Source organism: Biomphalaria glabrata, chromosome 7 (assembly GCF_947242115.1).
Source record: "Biomphalaria glabrata chromosome 7, xgBioGlab47.1, whole genome shotgun sequence".
NCBI lineage: Eukaryota > Metazoa > Mollusca > Gastropoda > Planorbidae > Biomphalaria > Biomphalaria glabrata.
In genome coordinates, this window is record NC_074717.1 from 25,526,251 (window position 1) to 25,540,399 (window position 14,149).

General features: G+C 34.5%; 1 protein-coding gene across 1 annotated transcript; it reads right to left on the minus strand.

Moving 5' to 3' along the window:
* Positions 1-5,598: 5,598 nt before the first annotated feature.
* Positions 5,599-14,058, minus strand: LOC106052871 (centrin-3). Its single transcript, XM_056035124.1, has 7 exons — positions 13,939-14,058; positions 11,698-11,833; positions 10,002-10,116; positions 9,772-9,886; positions 9,578-9,654; positions 8,078-8,232; positions 5,599-6,202 (listed from the first exon to the last, which is right to left on the minus strand). The coding sequence occupies exons 1-6, from the start codon at positions 13,953-13,955 to the stop codon at positions 8,189-8,191; spliced, it is 504 nt and encodes a 167-aa protein (XP_055891099.1). The 5' UTR covers positions 13,956-14,058; the 3' UTR covers positions 5,599-6,202; positions 8,078-8,188.
* Between the last annotated feature and the right edge of the window lie 91 nt (positions 14,059-14,149).

Sequence of the window (14,149 nt, forward strand, 5' to 3'; positions counted from 1 at the left end):
TTCAGAGATTATAAAATTCGGGGGGGGGGTGACTTTAAAATATACAGTTTAAAAGAACGTAATTATTTTATATTAAAAGTACAATAACAATAGAAATTAAACGTAGGCTACGAGTTCTGTGTGAGTGTTAAGTTAATACAAAAACAAAATCCATAGATAGGCCTACGGTTAAAGTGCACATGACAATCCAAACATACAAGAAAGATAGAGAGTGGGTTCATTTAAGCGTTTTTCTGCGCAATGGGCACAAGTTTTGAGGGACTTGCTGCACCTAAAGAGCTTGCTTTTGGTGTCTCCGGTGTATGAGAATGAGTTATTTTTGTTGTAAAGGTCTAGGCATGGTATAGGATCAGTTTGTATTCACTAGTAAGTAATGCAAAATCAATTTGTTAAGTTCTTACGTTTAATGTACAAAACAATTTCAACATGGATCTAGATCAGTAATTTTGTTAATATTTATATATGATTCGAGCTGAGTTGTGTTTTCTGAGCGCCCAAAGGCAGCATCAGAGGCGGCCTTTGCAGAGCGCGGGGCCCTTGGCGAGTGTCATATGCGGGGCCCAAAGCCTCTCTAAACCGAACCACATCACTTTAACGGGTTTGTCCGCCTCTAACACTATAGGTCTTATTTTTTGCTACCAAACATAGTACCTTGCGTAGCTACTGTATTCGGCATTTCACTAATTACGTAGTGTATTGTAATTGTTCTGCTTGAAAGGTTTCACCTTTTAATCTTAATAAACGTAATTAATGATTCAGAAACATTTTGCATTAAAAATCAACAAACTAGATAATAATAATAGCCTAATTTCTGCTAAGCCCGCTGGAGTAGGAAAGTAACTAATAATTACGAAGGAGAACCAGAACACTGGCAATAACCAAATAGTTGCTTAGACTGTCACAGACGGATTCAGTCACGAGCCTTCCTGGCTTGTCGTTTTGCACTAATAATAATATTATGTATCTTCTCTCCCGATACGCTGTCCGAATGCCGAAGCCAAATTGATGTTCTTTAAGAACAAGGTGTGGGATAGGAGCTACAGTAGTCCCTTTACGTTTGCAGATCCGACTTTCGCAAAAGGGCTATACCACGGGTTTTCAAAATAAGTCATGAAAAAAATACCCCCGCGATTTTTTTATATTTTTTTTTCAACACGGGTTTTCCCACGGCCACTCAATGTATAAATACAGTAGCGTATCGTGAAAAAAAAAAAGAATACTTCATCACCAAACATTCTGGATGCTGATTGGCCGGAATAGCAGTATAGCACATGAACTGGTTCAATTGAGACCAATCGTTAGAGTATGTCTCAACACTGACCTGCGACATCGCAACCTGTGTAGACCAATAGCTCGTTGTCCCGTCACAGTTCGTGACGTCAGAAACAGTTGGCATGTTGGGAGAATGGGGAATAGTTATCTAGGATATAAAAGTGTTAGGGGATGTCTTGTGATACTGTTCGTATCCAAAAAAAAAAATGTACGTTTATGAAAATTAAATAGCGCGGAAATAACTATAGCCTTGAAACTGGTTCAGAACTATGTCAGGTCGTCGCGAAGTGGGCGACTGCTGTCAATCAAAACAAGAACGGAGCGGTACAAAAACTTGTTCGTACCTCACTCGGTCAAACTCTATCACCGCCACTCATTGATCAGGGAACATGAAATGCACCAAGATACCTGTGTGTAGTCGCTGAATGAACTCTTTATGTTGTGTCTGTTGTATTTATGTGTATTTTTCTGTTGTGTTGTCTTTATATGAGAAAAGAGTCCTTGTAATCACAACAAATTTCCGTAAGGATCAATAAAGCAGTCTTAGTCTTGATCACTACGCGTTTTCCAATTCAAATCGATTAGATGTCGTTATTTACGAAATAAACGATGTTAATTGTTTGTTTCATGCTACTTGTTTTTATTGATGCCAAGGTGAATTTTAAAACAATGATAGCCTGATAGAATCGATGTTGCCTTAACGGCTTAACCGAAGCTGAACGGATTTAGAAACCAAAAATGTTAAGAGCTTGTTTGGTAATTGGTATCATATAGATGCCGGGAAGGCTTCCAAAATATTGATTAAAAAGTCCTGATTAATGTGAACTGATCTGCATTGCGAAGCTAAAGGTGACAAGGAAATCTACGAACGCGGGGCCCCTTACAGGCGCAGGACCTGGGGCGGTTGCCCCACTTGCCACCCCCTAGGGCCGCTACTGGGCAGCATGTATACCTCCCTGTAACCCCTTTTTTCCCAAACAAAATTTAACCAGAGCGCACTGTCAGCCGCACTGAGCATGCTTAAAGCATGAAAGCCGGGTTATAGAAATACAGTTTAAAAAGCAAGATTACAAAGAGAGTTTGTGTGGAAACATAAACTCGGAAGCGGCCCTCGAATCGGTCCACCCAGGCAGGTAAAAAAGGAGATTTAATTTTTTTTTTAGCACGAATATCAGAAGCGATCGATAACCACAACTCTACCTCCATACAAAATAGACGTGTGCTGGTAGAAATAGTGGCTGAATCATTAGGCCGGCAGGGTAGTGAGATATATAAATGCTATTATTATTATTACTACATTGTTAATATTTTACTACATTGTTAATATTCAATGAAATGATTGCTGTGTAGATATGGTTCAGCGTGAGCCTGTGCTAACGGATGTTATAAAATAATCATCTAATTGAGAGTTGGTGAAGGGGTGGTTAATTTCTCATTCATGGCCTATGGACAAGTCCTTCTTTTTGATCCATTGTCTAAGGAGCCCTCAACTGTGTCTACAGTGGACACATTTAAAATTAAATATAACAAGATTACAAAGACAGTTTGTGTGGAAACACAACACGGTTATAATGCATACTAAATAGCTTTTTCTCTTTAAAAAAAACTGCTTGCATAACTGATTTTAAAAATTAGATTTTTTGCTTTCAGAAAAAAAAAGTAGCCGTTGCATCAGAACTTTGAATGTTCTAAAATATTGTGATGGATTTTCAATATCTTTTCTAGTTTACGAGATCTAAACGAGACGGACGGTCAGACGGACAGACATTTCGCACAAAACTAAAAGCGTCTTTTCCCCTTTCGGGGGCCGCTAACAAAACACTGCACATTAAATCTTGTTTTTAAAAAACGTGTTTAAATTACACACATACAAATGCATTATTTCTTCTCTTTTTTAAACAAAAATAACAAGTAGAGTGTTAGTGATTCGTATAACGAAAATACACCAATTAATAATATAACTAATTTTTTATAACATTATTTTGGGAAATAGGGGGAGCGGTGGCTGAGTGATTAAGCGCTTGACTTGCGAACCTGGGGTCCAGGGTTCGAATCTCGGCGAAGACTGGGATTATGAATTTCCGGATTTTTAGGGCGCTTCTGAGTCCACCCAACTCTAATGGTTACCTGACTTTAGTAAAGGCGGTTGGTCGTTGTGCTGGCCACATGACACCCTGCTCGTTAACCGTTGACCATAGAAACAGATGACCTTAACATCATCTGCCCCATAGATCGCAAGGTCTAAAAGGGGAACTTTATACTTTACTTTTATTTTGGGAAATACCAAAGCCATTTGAATAAATGCTATAAAATATACAGAATAATAAACTTTCTTTGTATTCGTCATAACCTCCACCACCCCCACCCCCTGCTGTTAATACTATAAATGGTAATTAGTTTTAAAATTTTTTTTGCAATCAAAAAAAAAAAAACGGACAAAACTACACAAAACTAGAGCGGCTTTTCCACCTTTCGTTGGCCGCATGCATTCTCATTGGCCTGTCATGTCATAAGCAGATATTCTCTACCGACTCAAGGAGAACTAGGTCTAGAAACAATGTTTTAGGCCTATATGTTTTCGAAAACATAGATCTAGCGCCAAAACGGCAGCGCATCGCGACAATAATTTTAGCTTTTGGAACGACCCATGTAGTACAAGACCACAAAAAAAAAGAGGGTGATAAATTAAGTTAGGGGAGAGAACCAGAGAGAGCTACAGAGATGACTAAATATAACGCAGAGAACGTCAACTCAAGGGAACAACTCAGGCCTAAAACAATAATGGCATATTTATCTAAGGTGACATTCCCGGCAGCTACCGGTGACGCGTTTGCAGAGATGGGGAATCACGATCGATACAGCGATGACTTCTTTGCCAAAGGCAAATGTAGTCCCAAATTAATATCCAATGAAAAGCCTTATTTTATAATAACGTGCAAGTATGATTGAAGGAAAACTTGTGAGGCGACTATAAAATCAAACAAAAATAATCTCACACACACAATTTCATAGGTCTATACCTTCCTTCCCCCCCGGTATACAGAGTTCCTGTCTATATTGAAAGCCAAATCTAAGTCCCAGGTTTAAAAATAAGCGAATATGCATCATATGTGTATAAATTGTCAGGGTTGTGTTAAAGCCTTAGCTCGATTGCCCGGGGCCCTGACATTCCACAGGCACCTTCGTGCTTACAATAAATAATTGACTCGCTGTTAACAATGTAATAGTTTAATGATATGAATGTAAGTTATAATGACAAACTGATGGAGTAAATTCATTGAGTTTAAAACATTATAATATTGTGGATATATGAATTAAACAACCATTCTGCACCTTGCTGTCCCACAACGCAAAACATTTGTACGCATAACACTGGCCCACTGCCGACTCTAGTCCATAACTAACTCCCTGTATAGACGTAAGACAAATTGAAAGGTCTCTAGTCTAAAACACTATGGCAGCGAAACAATTGCGAAATGCAGAGCTGTCTTAGATACTCACCCTAAACAGGGGAACACAGACGAAAGAAACGTTACACCAGCATAACAACAGAAAAATCTCCATAAGCTTAAAAGCAAGACAACAAAAGAAGGTGCTTTCAAAAATTGTGCACCTAACATACATTGGTGCTAGAATACCATAACCTATGCACCGACATATATGTCCCTAAGAAGTCCCTGTAGGAAAAGAAAAGCTCTAATTTGGTTGAAAAGCACACAAACACACGGTACGTCTGGAGCCTCTCTTTTTTTTTTCGTATATCAAAGTAGGCGAAATGAGTTTTCTTTGAACTTGTTTTTAGTCTAAGCTGTACACAAAATGGATTAGGAAACCATGTTACACACACACACTCACAACTAAATCATGTTACACACACACTCACAACTAAATCATGTAATAGGTGTTGATTAACTGTGAACAGAAACTTCCCTTTCAATTTCATTTTCAAAAGTTTATATAAGTAGGCTATGTGCGTTCAATAGGCCTAAACATTCTCAGTTTTTTAAAACAAACATTGCTGAAAACAAGTTGCTGTTGCACCTACATTCATTGATTTTGTTAAAGATTTGGTTGATTCAACCAGTGCAGTCCCATACATATATAAGAGGCAGACTATAGATTCAATAACATATTCTAGTCTCTTGACAACAATGTGCTAAATATGAGCCTAGATATTTATCCCAACTGATTCAACACCTTAACCTCAAAGATGCTTGGATTGCAATCTTTCAAACACAAATACAATGTCCACCTATTTTATATTAAGTATTGTAGGCATATTGTATAATTTGCTATGGACTATAGAAACAAAATAGAGATCCAGGATCATAAGAATAATGCCAATTTTAATTTTAAAAAGTATTTATTATATGACCAATCTATAATATTTTAATGTATAAACGTCAGGTCTGTATAATTAATATTATATAAGAAAATTGAAAAAAAGAAAAACAAACTTATTTTAAAAAGATACATGTAGGTAACTTAACACAAATGGCATCAACTTTTAAACCTATCAACTCAATTTCTGATTTGAGTGAAATTTAACAATCATTGTAATTGGATTATTGAAAACAACACTTTTCACAGAGGGTAAAGTTAGGTCTGTTGTTTGTTAAAAAAAAAAAAAAAAGATGCAATTATTGTATTTAAGATTTGAACAGTGTCATGAGAAGAATGAGCTAATATTTGATGCACTACTTACTATTGAAAGAAGTTAGAATCTTATTGAAATTTCTAATAAGATCCTTAGATTACTGAAGTTTGAGCATTTCATATTTTATGCATGATCTCGAGGTTTAGCAATATAATATTTAACATGTGTATGCTTCATTAGTCATCTAGGCCACTTTGGTCAAGGCTTATAATAGCCGAAATATTTATAATAAAAACATGTACTGAAAAACAACAACAACCGTGTCACTAGTACACATTCAGGGTTAGTAGCACTTTTCCATGACAAAATTTTAGGAGATTTTAGGAGGTTTTTTAAGGATGAAATGTATGATGTGTGTGTGTGTGTGTTTCCTATCCATTTGTGTGATACATAGTAAAACATACACAAAACTAAGCATTTATCAAATCAATTATTGTTATTTGATTTTTAAAATAATAAATATCTTGCCAATATGCACAGAAACAATGTTATCAGCTGTTGTATGTCCACAGAAAATGTAATGAAAGTTATCTTTTAATCAAGTAACAACTTGACTGTCATCTCAAAACCTCAAACAAACATTTTTTTTTCAAAGATTTATTTAAAAACATAACAAATGGTTACTTTTCCATTTTTTTTAAATAAGAAGCATTATTAGAGATGCCTTATTCATGATGTATCTTCTCTGTGATGGAAATGTACATTTTTAGTTCCTATGTGTATCTTATAGATACTAGAGTCATGGTGTGCATTTGAGGTAATGTTTTATTCTTTTATTAGTTAACTTAAATCCTTTTCATAAACAGAGCCAGTAATATATAGGGTAATAATGGCCTATTTGAATGTTTAGTTGACATTTGCTTACTAAAAATGGCTTTTGGGTTGGGGGGGGGGGGGGGGGGGGGGGGAATTAGACCTATTCACGTTTTTTTTCCTAGCAGAATCTTTTTCAACCATATAGGCCTAGTTTCCCTGGCTTTTATGAGTGAAATAATTTTTACGGACTTTTCATAGCTGTATGCGAAATATTTTCGTTAAATCTACAGTAGATCTAGACTCTTTTGATCTAAATCACTAATCACTTTTCACGGCTGTGTGAATATTATCTTCACTAAATTTACAGAAGATCTAGACTCTAAAGCTAATTCGGTAAAATTCGCGGACTTTAACTCTAAGTCACTAAATTTTGCGGACTTTTCACGGCTGTGTGAGAATTATCTTCACTAGATTCTAGTGCTTTATAGTTAATCTAGAGTCTATATATAATTTCACTAAAATTCGCGGACTTTTCGCGGCAGTATGCAAATTATCTTCACTGGATATACCGTAGATCTAGAGTCTAGATCTAAGTCACTAAAATTGCGGACTTTTCACTTCTTTGTGTTAATTATCTTCACTAGACTCTAAGTGATTTAGCGTAAATCTAGAATCTAGCGTATTTCTAGAGTAATCTAGACATTAGATGTATCGAGATCATTAAATTGACTAAAATTCACGGAGTTTTCAGGTTAGATGCGAATTATCTTCACTAGATCTAATTTAGATCTAAATCTAAATCTAGATACTATTACAGTTACTAGAGATTAGCTAGATCTAGAAGATTTACCAACTTTCCGCGTGAAGTCACTCTTACACTTACAACAAGAAGATTTTAGGTGAGGGAGGGCCCGGAGGGATGTAGCCTACAAATTAGTCTGGTAATTGCTCTAATTATAGACAATAGTCACTACAGACTAGATCTAGCGCGTCTTTAGTGGTAACAATAAATGGAAACAAACATTTCTAAAATGACTTCAGAAAAATACTGCCAGGTGAAATGCTTGCTTGAGCCAAGGCCATCTTCAATCACGAGATCGCGCTTCACAAGTGGGTGAAAGGCGGTGTAGACGCGTCACTGGTCAGGTCATTAATACAGCCAGCCCGTAAGGTCATGCGATCAGAATGCCTAGTAACGCTGTTGTTATCCCCTCACATTTTTAGCAAGAAATAAGCAAAATTATATTTAAAAAAAAATATTGGGTAAAAATTTTAGGAGAGTGGACAAAATTTTAGGAGACTTTCGGCAATTTTTAGGAGAATTTTAGGATTTTAGGAGACTTTTCATTTTTTAGGAGATTTTAGGAGTTTTTAGGAGCGCTACGAACCCTGACATTACAAGTAAAATTGCAAAACATAAAAACATGTAAAATTGCAAAACATAAAAACATGTTCCTCATTCACTCACACAGCAACATCTAATCACAGCTTCAATGGCTCGCTTCACGTGTCACCTGTCATGATAGCTATAAATTCCTCTTCATTGACTGTGGAACAAAAAAAAAAACAACACTGCTATTAAAATGAAAATCTTTAAATTATAGGCCAGTTCCTTTAAAAAAAAAAAAAAGCTTATTGACCTAAATACAGACATTATTTCTACATTTAATAACATGAATTATAATATATGAGATGAGTTTCTACTTTCATCTTTGTAAACTGTTAAGCTTTTTAAACATTACATATAAATTTAAATTCCATAGTCTTTATTTTTAAAAAATATTGCCACCGAAAATATTTTATATCACAAAATTAGAGAAAATGTGAATTTGTTTTGAACTTTGAAATGTTTAAACAAAGTAAATGGCAATCTTTTTTATTCCAAAAAATAAATTTAACACATTATTTCCTCCTCAGCAGCTAGTTCAATATTAACTGCCGTCAAAATCATTCACCATGATTTCTCAACAAAACATTCGTGTTGGTATGTAAAAAAAAAAATATTTTAATACACACAAATTTGAAGTAAGCTAAGTGAAAAAGGTCATTATTTGTTGCGACTTAAAATGACCATTTGTTAGTGAATAATGAAAAAACTTGGTCAATCATAACATGGTTTGAAACAGGGAGAAGACATTATTTGAACAATAAATTTGTTGAATATGTCACTTTTTGCTATGAATGATCTAATTTTTTTAAAGCTAAAAAAAAAAATAAAAATGTAAAAAATCATCTTTAAATATTATGAAATTCTCAGTATTATGTCTAAGGATTCAGATAACTAGTCCTATATATAAAATGAGCTACTAGTGATTCTTAGATCAGACTGCATTACGCACAATTTTTCTTTTATGGGGGTGTTTTGGGGCCAGTATCTTATTTGGGCCTCTTGATAAAGCATGCAGATTTGGATGACATAGTAGGCATTCTCTGGTGGTACTTCACCAGGGCATGCTTCTTTAGTTCTAGAAAATGTTTTGTCTCTTTCTGCTGTATCCTATTCATAGGCCAAAAAATATTGTTGATAATGTCGGGACAAGTTATATTGTGCATTATTTTTGCCAAAGTTTGGTTGAGAAAATCCATTTTTTGGTTTATATTACTCTCTATTATTTTCTTACTCTCTTTCGGATAGTGAGAAATTTTTTAATGCTTACTCATAATTTCCAGGTTGAAGGATTTTAGGGTATCGTATCCCTGAGTCCATATGTTAAGGAGAGTCAACTGGTTGAATGTTAAGCTGATCACAAAAAACTTTAATTTTCAGACAGAGATTTTTATGTTCACATTTGTGGGTCTTATTTCAACAATAATGAGTAACTAAAAACATGATTCTCAGCTCCAAATTCTATTTTAAAATAGGTGCAAAAGACTTTTGATTGGTAGACTTACTCTCGCCATCGCCATCTCTGTCAAACTCATCGATCATGGCCCTCAATTCCTCATCTGTCATATTTTCACCCAGTTCCCTAGAGATGAAATGAACAAAACAAAAAACATAACTTGAATACTAATACTAATATAATAATTTATTTTTATTATAAAGAAATATATTTTTACAAACAAATGTTTTAAAATAAACAAACCGTGCAACTCTTCTTAGATTACGCAAACTAATTTTCCCAGATGTGTCATCATCAAATAATTTAAAAGCTTTAAGTATCTCTTCTTGTGGATCCCTGTCTAGCATCATGTCTGTCACTATTAGATAAGAAATGAACAAACTGTTGACATATTCAGAAAAAAAAAAAAAGATTTAAATATAAGCGTAAAAAAAATTAAAACTTTATAATAATTTTACAAAAATTTTACTTACTAACTTCATTGAAATCCTCAAAAGAAATCTTGCCTGTACTTTCTCTATCATAATCTCGTAATGTCTTTAATACATCTGCCTTTTTAACATCAAAACCCAGGGCTCTCATGGCCACCTACAGAAAAAAAACAACAATATGAATGTATTGGCAGAAATACTTTCTTTTTGTCACCAATTAACTTTCTTTAACTTAATCTTGTGCTCCAGGGGAGCATAGGCCCACAACCACACCTCTCCACCGAACTTGGTTCTGAGCAGCTTTCTTCCTCTGCTTCCATTTCATTTCAGTATCCTAAACCTCACTGATGACTGACCTCTTCCGGTTTTGCTTGGGACTGCCCACTTTCTTCTTTCCTAGCGGATTCCAATCAAGTGCATGTCTTGCAACATTGGTCACTGGTTTTCACAGGAAGTGTCCTATCCAGCTACACTTTCGTTTTTTGATATCTTGGGCTATGGATTTTTGCCTGGTTCTCTCCCATAAGTTAACTGGTTATCTTCTCCATCCACCTAATCCCCAATATCTGGAGTAGGCTGGAGTTTTTCCATATTTTTTTTTTGACTCTCCATGTCTCTGAGCCATACATAAGGTCCAAATTAATGTTTGCGTTATAGATTCATATCTTGTTTTGTAAAACAGTGACTCTAAGCACCAGATTGCTTGAAGGGTGGAAAAGGTAAAACTAGCTTTATTAATTCAATTTTGTATATCATCATCAGTTCCACCATCTTTACTAACTCTACTTCCCAGAAAGATGATGTGGTCTCTAACAAGGATGTATTTCCCCTGTAGCATGATTGGGTTCTCTTATCTGTTATTTATCCTCATAATGTCCATTTTCTTTTTGTTGACTAGAAGTCCAGTCTTTTTCACAACTTCTGAGAGTCTGGTCCATTTGGTCTGAGCAATTTGTTGTGTCAAAGAGAGGAGGCAGAGTCCTCCAGATATTGTGTTAAGGTCCAATGTACATGTTGCTTTTATTGTCTAACACTGTTTGTCTCATGTCGCCACATTAGCTTATTATTATTAAAATGTACAACTTTATGCCATTTTTGGTAGGTATTTCACCAGCCTTAAGATGGCTGCCTGGTGGGGTGGTATGCTTTCTAGACTGTTGTCACCATGATCATGAGCTCAAACCTTGTCTGCCATAATCCCTTGCTATTGAGCAGAAGTTGGGCTAGGACATAATAATCTTCCACCCCAAAGCTTATAAGCTGCATTTGACTGATGCCAACTGAAGGAGAGGGTTTTTCATGATTTAAGCAATCAATCAATCATTTGACAAGAAAATTTAACTCTTTCTCTGCTTAATTATTTTTCTCGTTACGATAGTATTATTCATTTTGCTCATTTATATTTCACTATCCTTTTATAATTTAACTTCAATAACTTTGTATTTGTTATCAGAAAATGTAATATTTGGTATTGAATTATAGGAGAATGCATGCTCTTTTTACACAACACAAATTTAAGTTTATAAATCCAAAAACTAATTTAGTTTAAAGGGAGTCAAATCAACCTTTGCATCGTCAATTAGGAGAGAAAGAGTTAAGATGTAAATTGAATTGTGTAGAAAGAACAAATTTAAGATGTAAATTGGATTGTACATTTAAACTTCTTTATCTTGTTTAAAAAATATAATGTGGCATTACACACAGTGATACAAACAGAACAAAAGTGAGACCAACTTACTTTAAGCTCATGGTAATCAATGGCTCGATCTTTATCTGTATCAAACAAATCAAAGGCTTCTCTTATTTCTTGCTTCTGTTCTTCAGCAAGTTCACGTTTCTTTTTTTTCTTATTCTTATCCAAGGCAAATTCAGCCCTGTTGCAAAACAAATCATACTAAGTCTTTTTTTTCCCAGGTGGTTAAATCAAACAGAATAGAATAAAAATAACATTTCAACAAAAGAAATTGTGCTGAACAGTTGACCACACTTCAAGACAAATGAATTTAACTCAATGGTTATTATAAATGTCTAAGTTTCACGTTATGAACTTATTTCTATAGCTCAAGTCAAATAAATAAATAAAATGTGCAGGATGTGTCACATTTACTTAACACTAAATTGAGGGGGATAGAAAAAGGATACAAAAGTAATGCAAAGATCATTATCCAGAAAAAAACAACAACTAACTACAAATATGGTCTTATCAAACCCGACTATCTGGGGTTAGTTAAATGTTTAATTTTTAAGATCCAATATTTGAGGGACTTACAGAAAACTCATGCCATATTCTCATTATCGGTACTTCCAGTTACCACCTCCTTCTCAAAAGAAACAATAACAAATCATCTTATAATAACTATGGCCTCATTCAGTCATGGTGCAGCGACTATGGATCATATCATAGAAATGAGAAGAATGCATGGCATTAGCTATGCTCCGAACAATGTTGCCAACACAGCAATTCTTCCTCTCTGCACAGCTGATAGCCAAAGAAACAGCTGATACAGTTTAGGATCAGCTGTATTGCAGGCTCTGCTAGGGTGTAGTACTGCATGATGCAAACTGCCAGCTCCTGATTTTTCATCAGGGTTGACTCCTGAAGCCTTTTGGGTATAGCTGCAAGGTAGTAGAGGTTTGAATTCAGAGTTTTCATTATCCTAGAAAGGGTAGCAAGTCAAGGCTAGCAAGCCTCTCCTGCCCAAAGCTTACTGGTTTAGGCACCTGTTACTAGCCTTTGCCCCTTCTCCTGTTAGTGAAAACAGTTCTGCCATGCCCAATATCTGAGCCACACGTAAAATCCAGGAGTAGGACTGGTTATCAGAGGCTAGTTGAGACTTAAGCCATTGGAAGCCTTTTATAGGTAGTGGAGTGCTTATATCCATTACTACTTCTGATAATAACAAACTTACAGAACCACTGCTCAAAATAGATGGGTGGGAATGAATGACCAAAGAGTTGAATTTTTAAAATTTGCTGTCATCAGACTTTCAAATTGACTACCCAAGTTTGACAACTATAGCCTAAAAACCTTTTGAGCTGAATGGGGGCACAGTGGCTGAGAGGTTAAATTACTATGAAAGAAATTATGCTACTAGAATCTAGATCTAAGAGTCACTCATAATGATCAGAATTCTAATTCTAAATCTAGGCTGATCTCTGGTAATCTTTCTAAACTAGTCACAAGAAAATAAGTCAAGATACAACTAGTCTAGATTGTCTAGATCTAGATTTATACTTTTTTCTGACAGTGAATGAGCATCATCTGAATTAAATTTAATGAAAATTGTATGCAGTATGAGTAATGGCAGTATCAACAGCATTAATATTATAATAAATAATCATATGTCATATGAGTATGCTGCATACTATAAAACTATTATCTATTCTACTTAGATGACTTGACTTAGCCTACTAATACTATTAAACTTTAAAGTACTATCTAGAAGTACTATCTAGACTTCTGACTTAACTCATGATAATACTATTTATAATACAGAATATACTAATAGTAATATAGAGTCTAGTAAGTTAAGTAAGTATTATTATATTATTATTTATTATTATAAATTATAGTATTAGTATAAGTTATAGATCTAAGTATAACTTTACTGACTTTAGTTAAACTTAGTTTAAGTCAGTTTAAGTTTACTTACAAACTTTAAACTTAGTATAATAATTAACAATAAGTCATTGTCATTATTATTAATTTAACTTATTATAAGAGTAATAAGTTAAATAAGTAGATCTAGATCTATATTTATTTAATTTATTAATATTATATTACTATTACTTACTAACTCACTGACTAGTCTAGACTTGTTCAAATAATATAGATCTAGAAATATAAATATATCTACACTCTACAGTGGAACAGGAGAAAATCTAGGTCCTATCCATATTCTAGAAACCTATCTTTTCTACATACATCTAGACTAGATCTAGAGTAGATAGATCTAGATCTACATCTAGACTCTATTACCTTAACGAAAGACTCATTTTTGTTGGTAAACTAGGAACACTAGGTTCAACTTTTTAAAAAAAAAATCGTCTCTATATACACAAATGCAAAATAATTTTAAAAATTTGATTCGAAATAGACTAAAAAGTGAATACCGAAACAAAAAAAAACTGTTTATGTAGTAGTGTAGATCTGATTGTAGGTCTAGATCTAGAATCTAGTCTACTTGGAT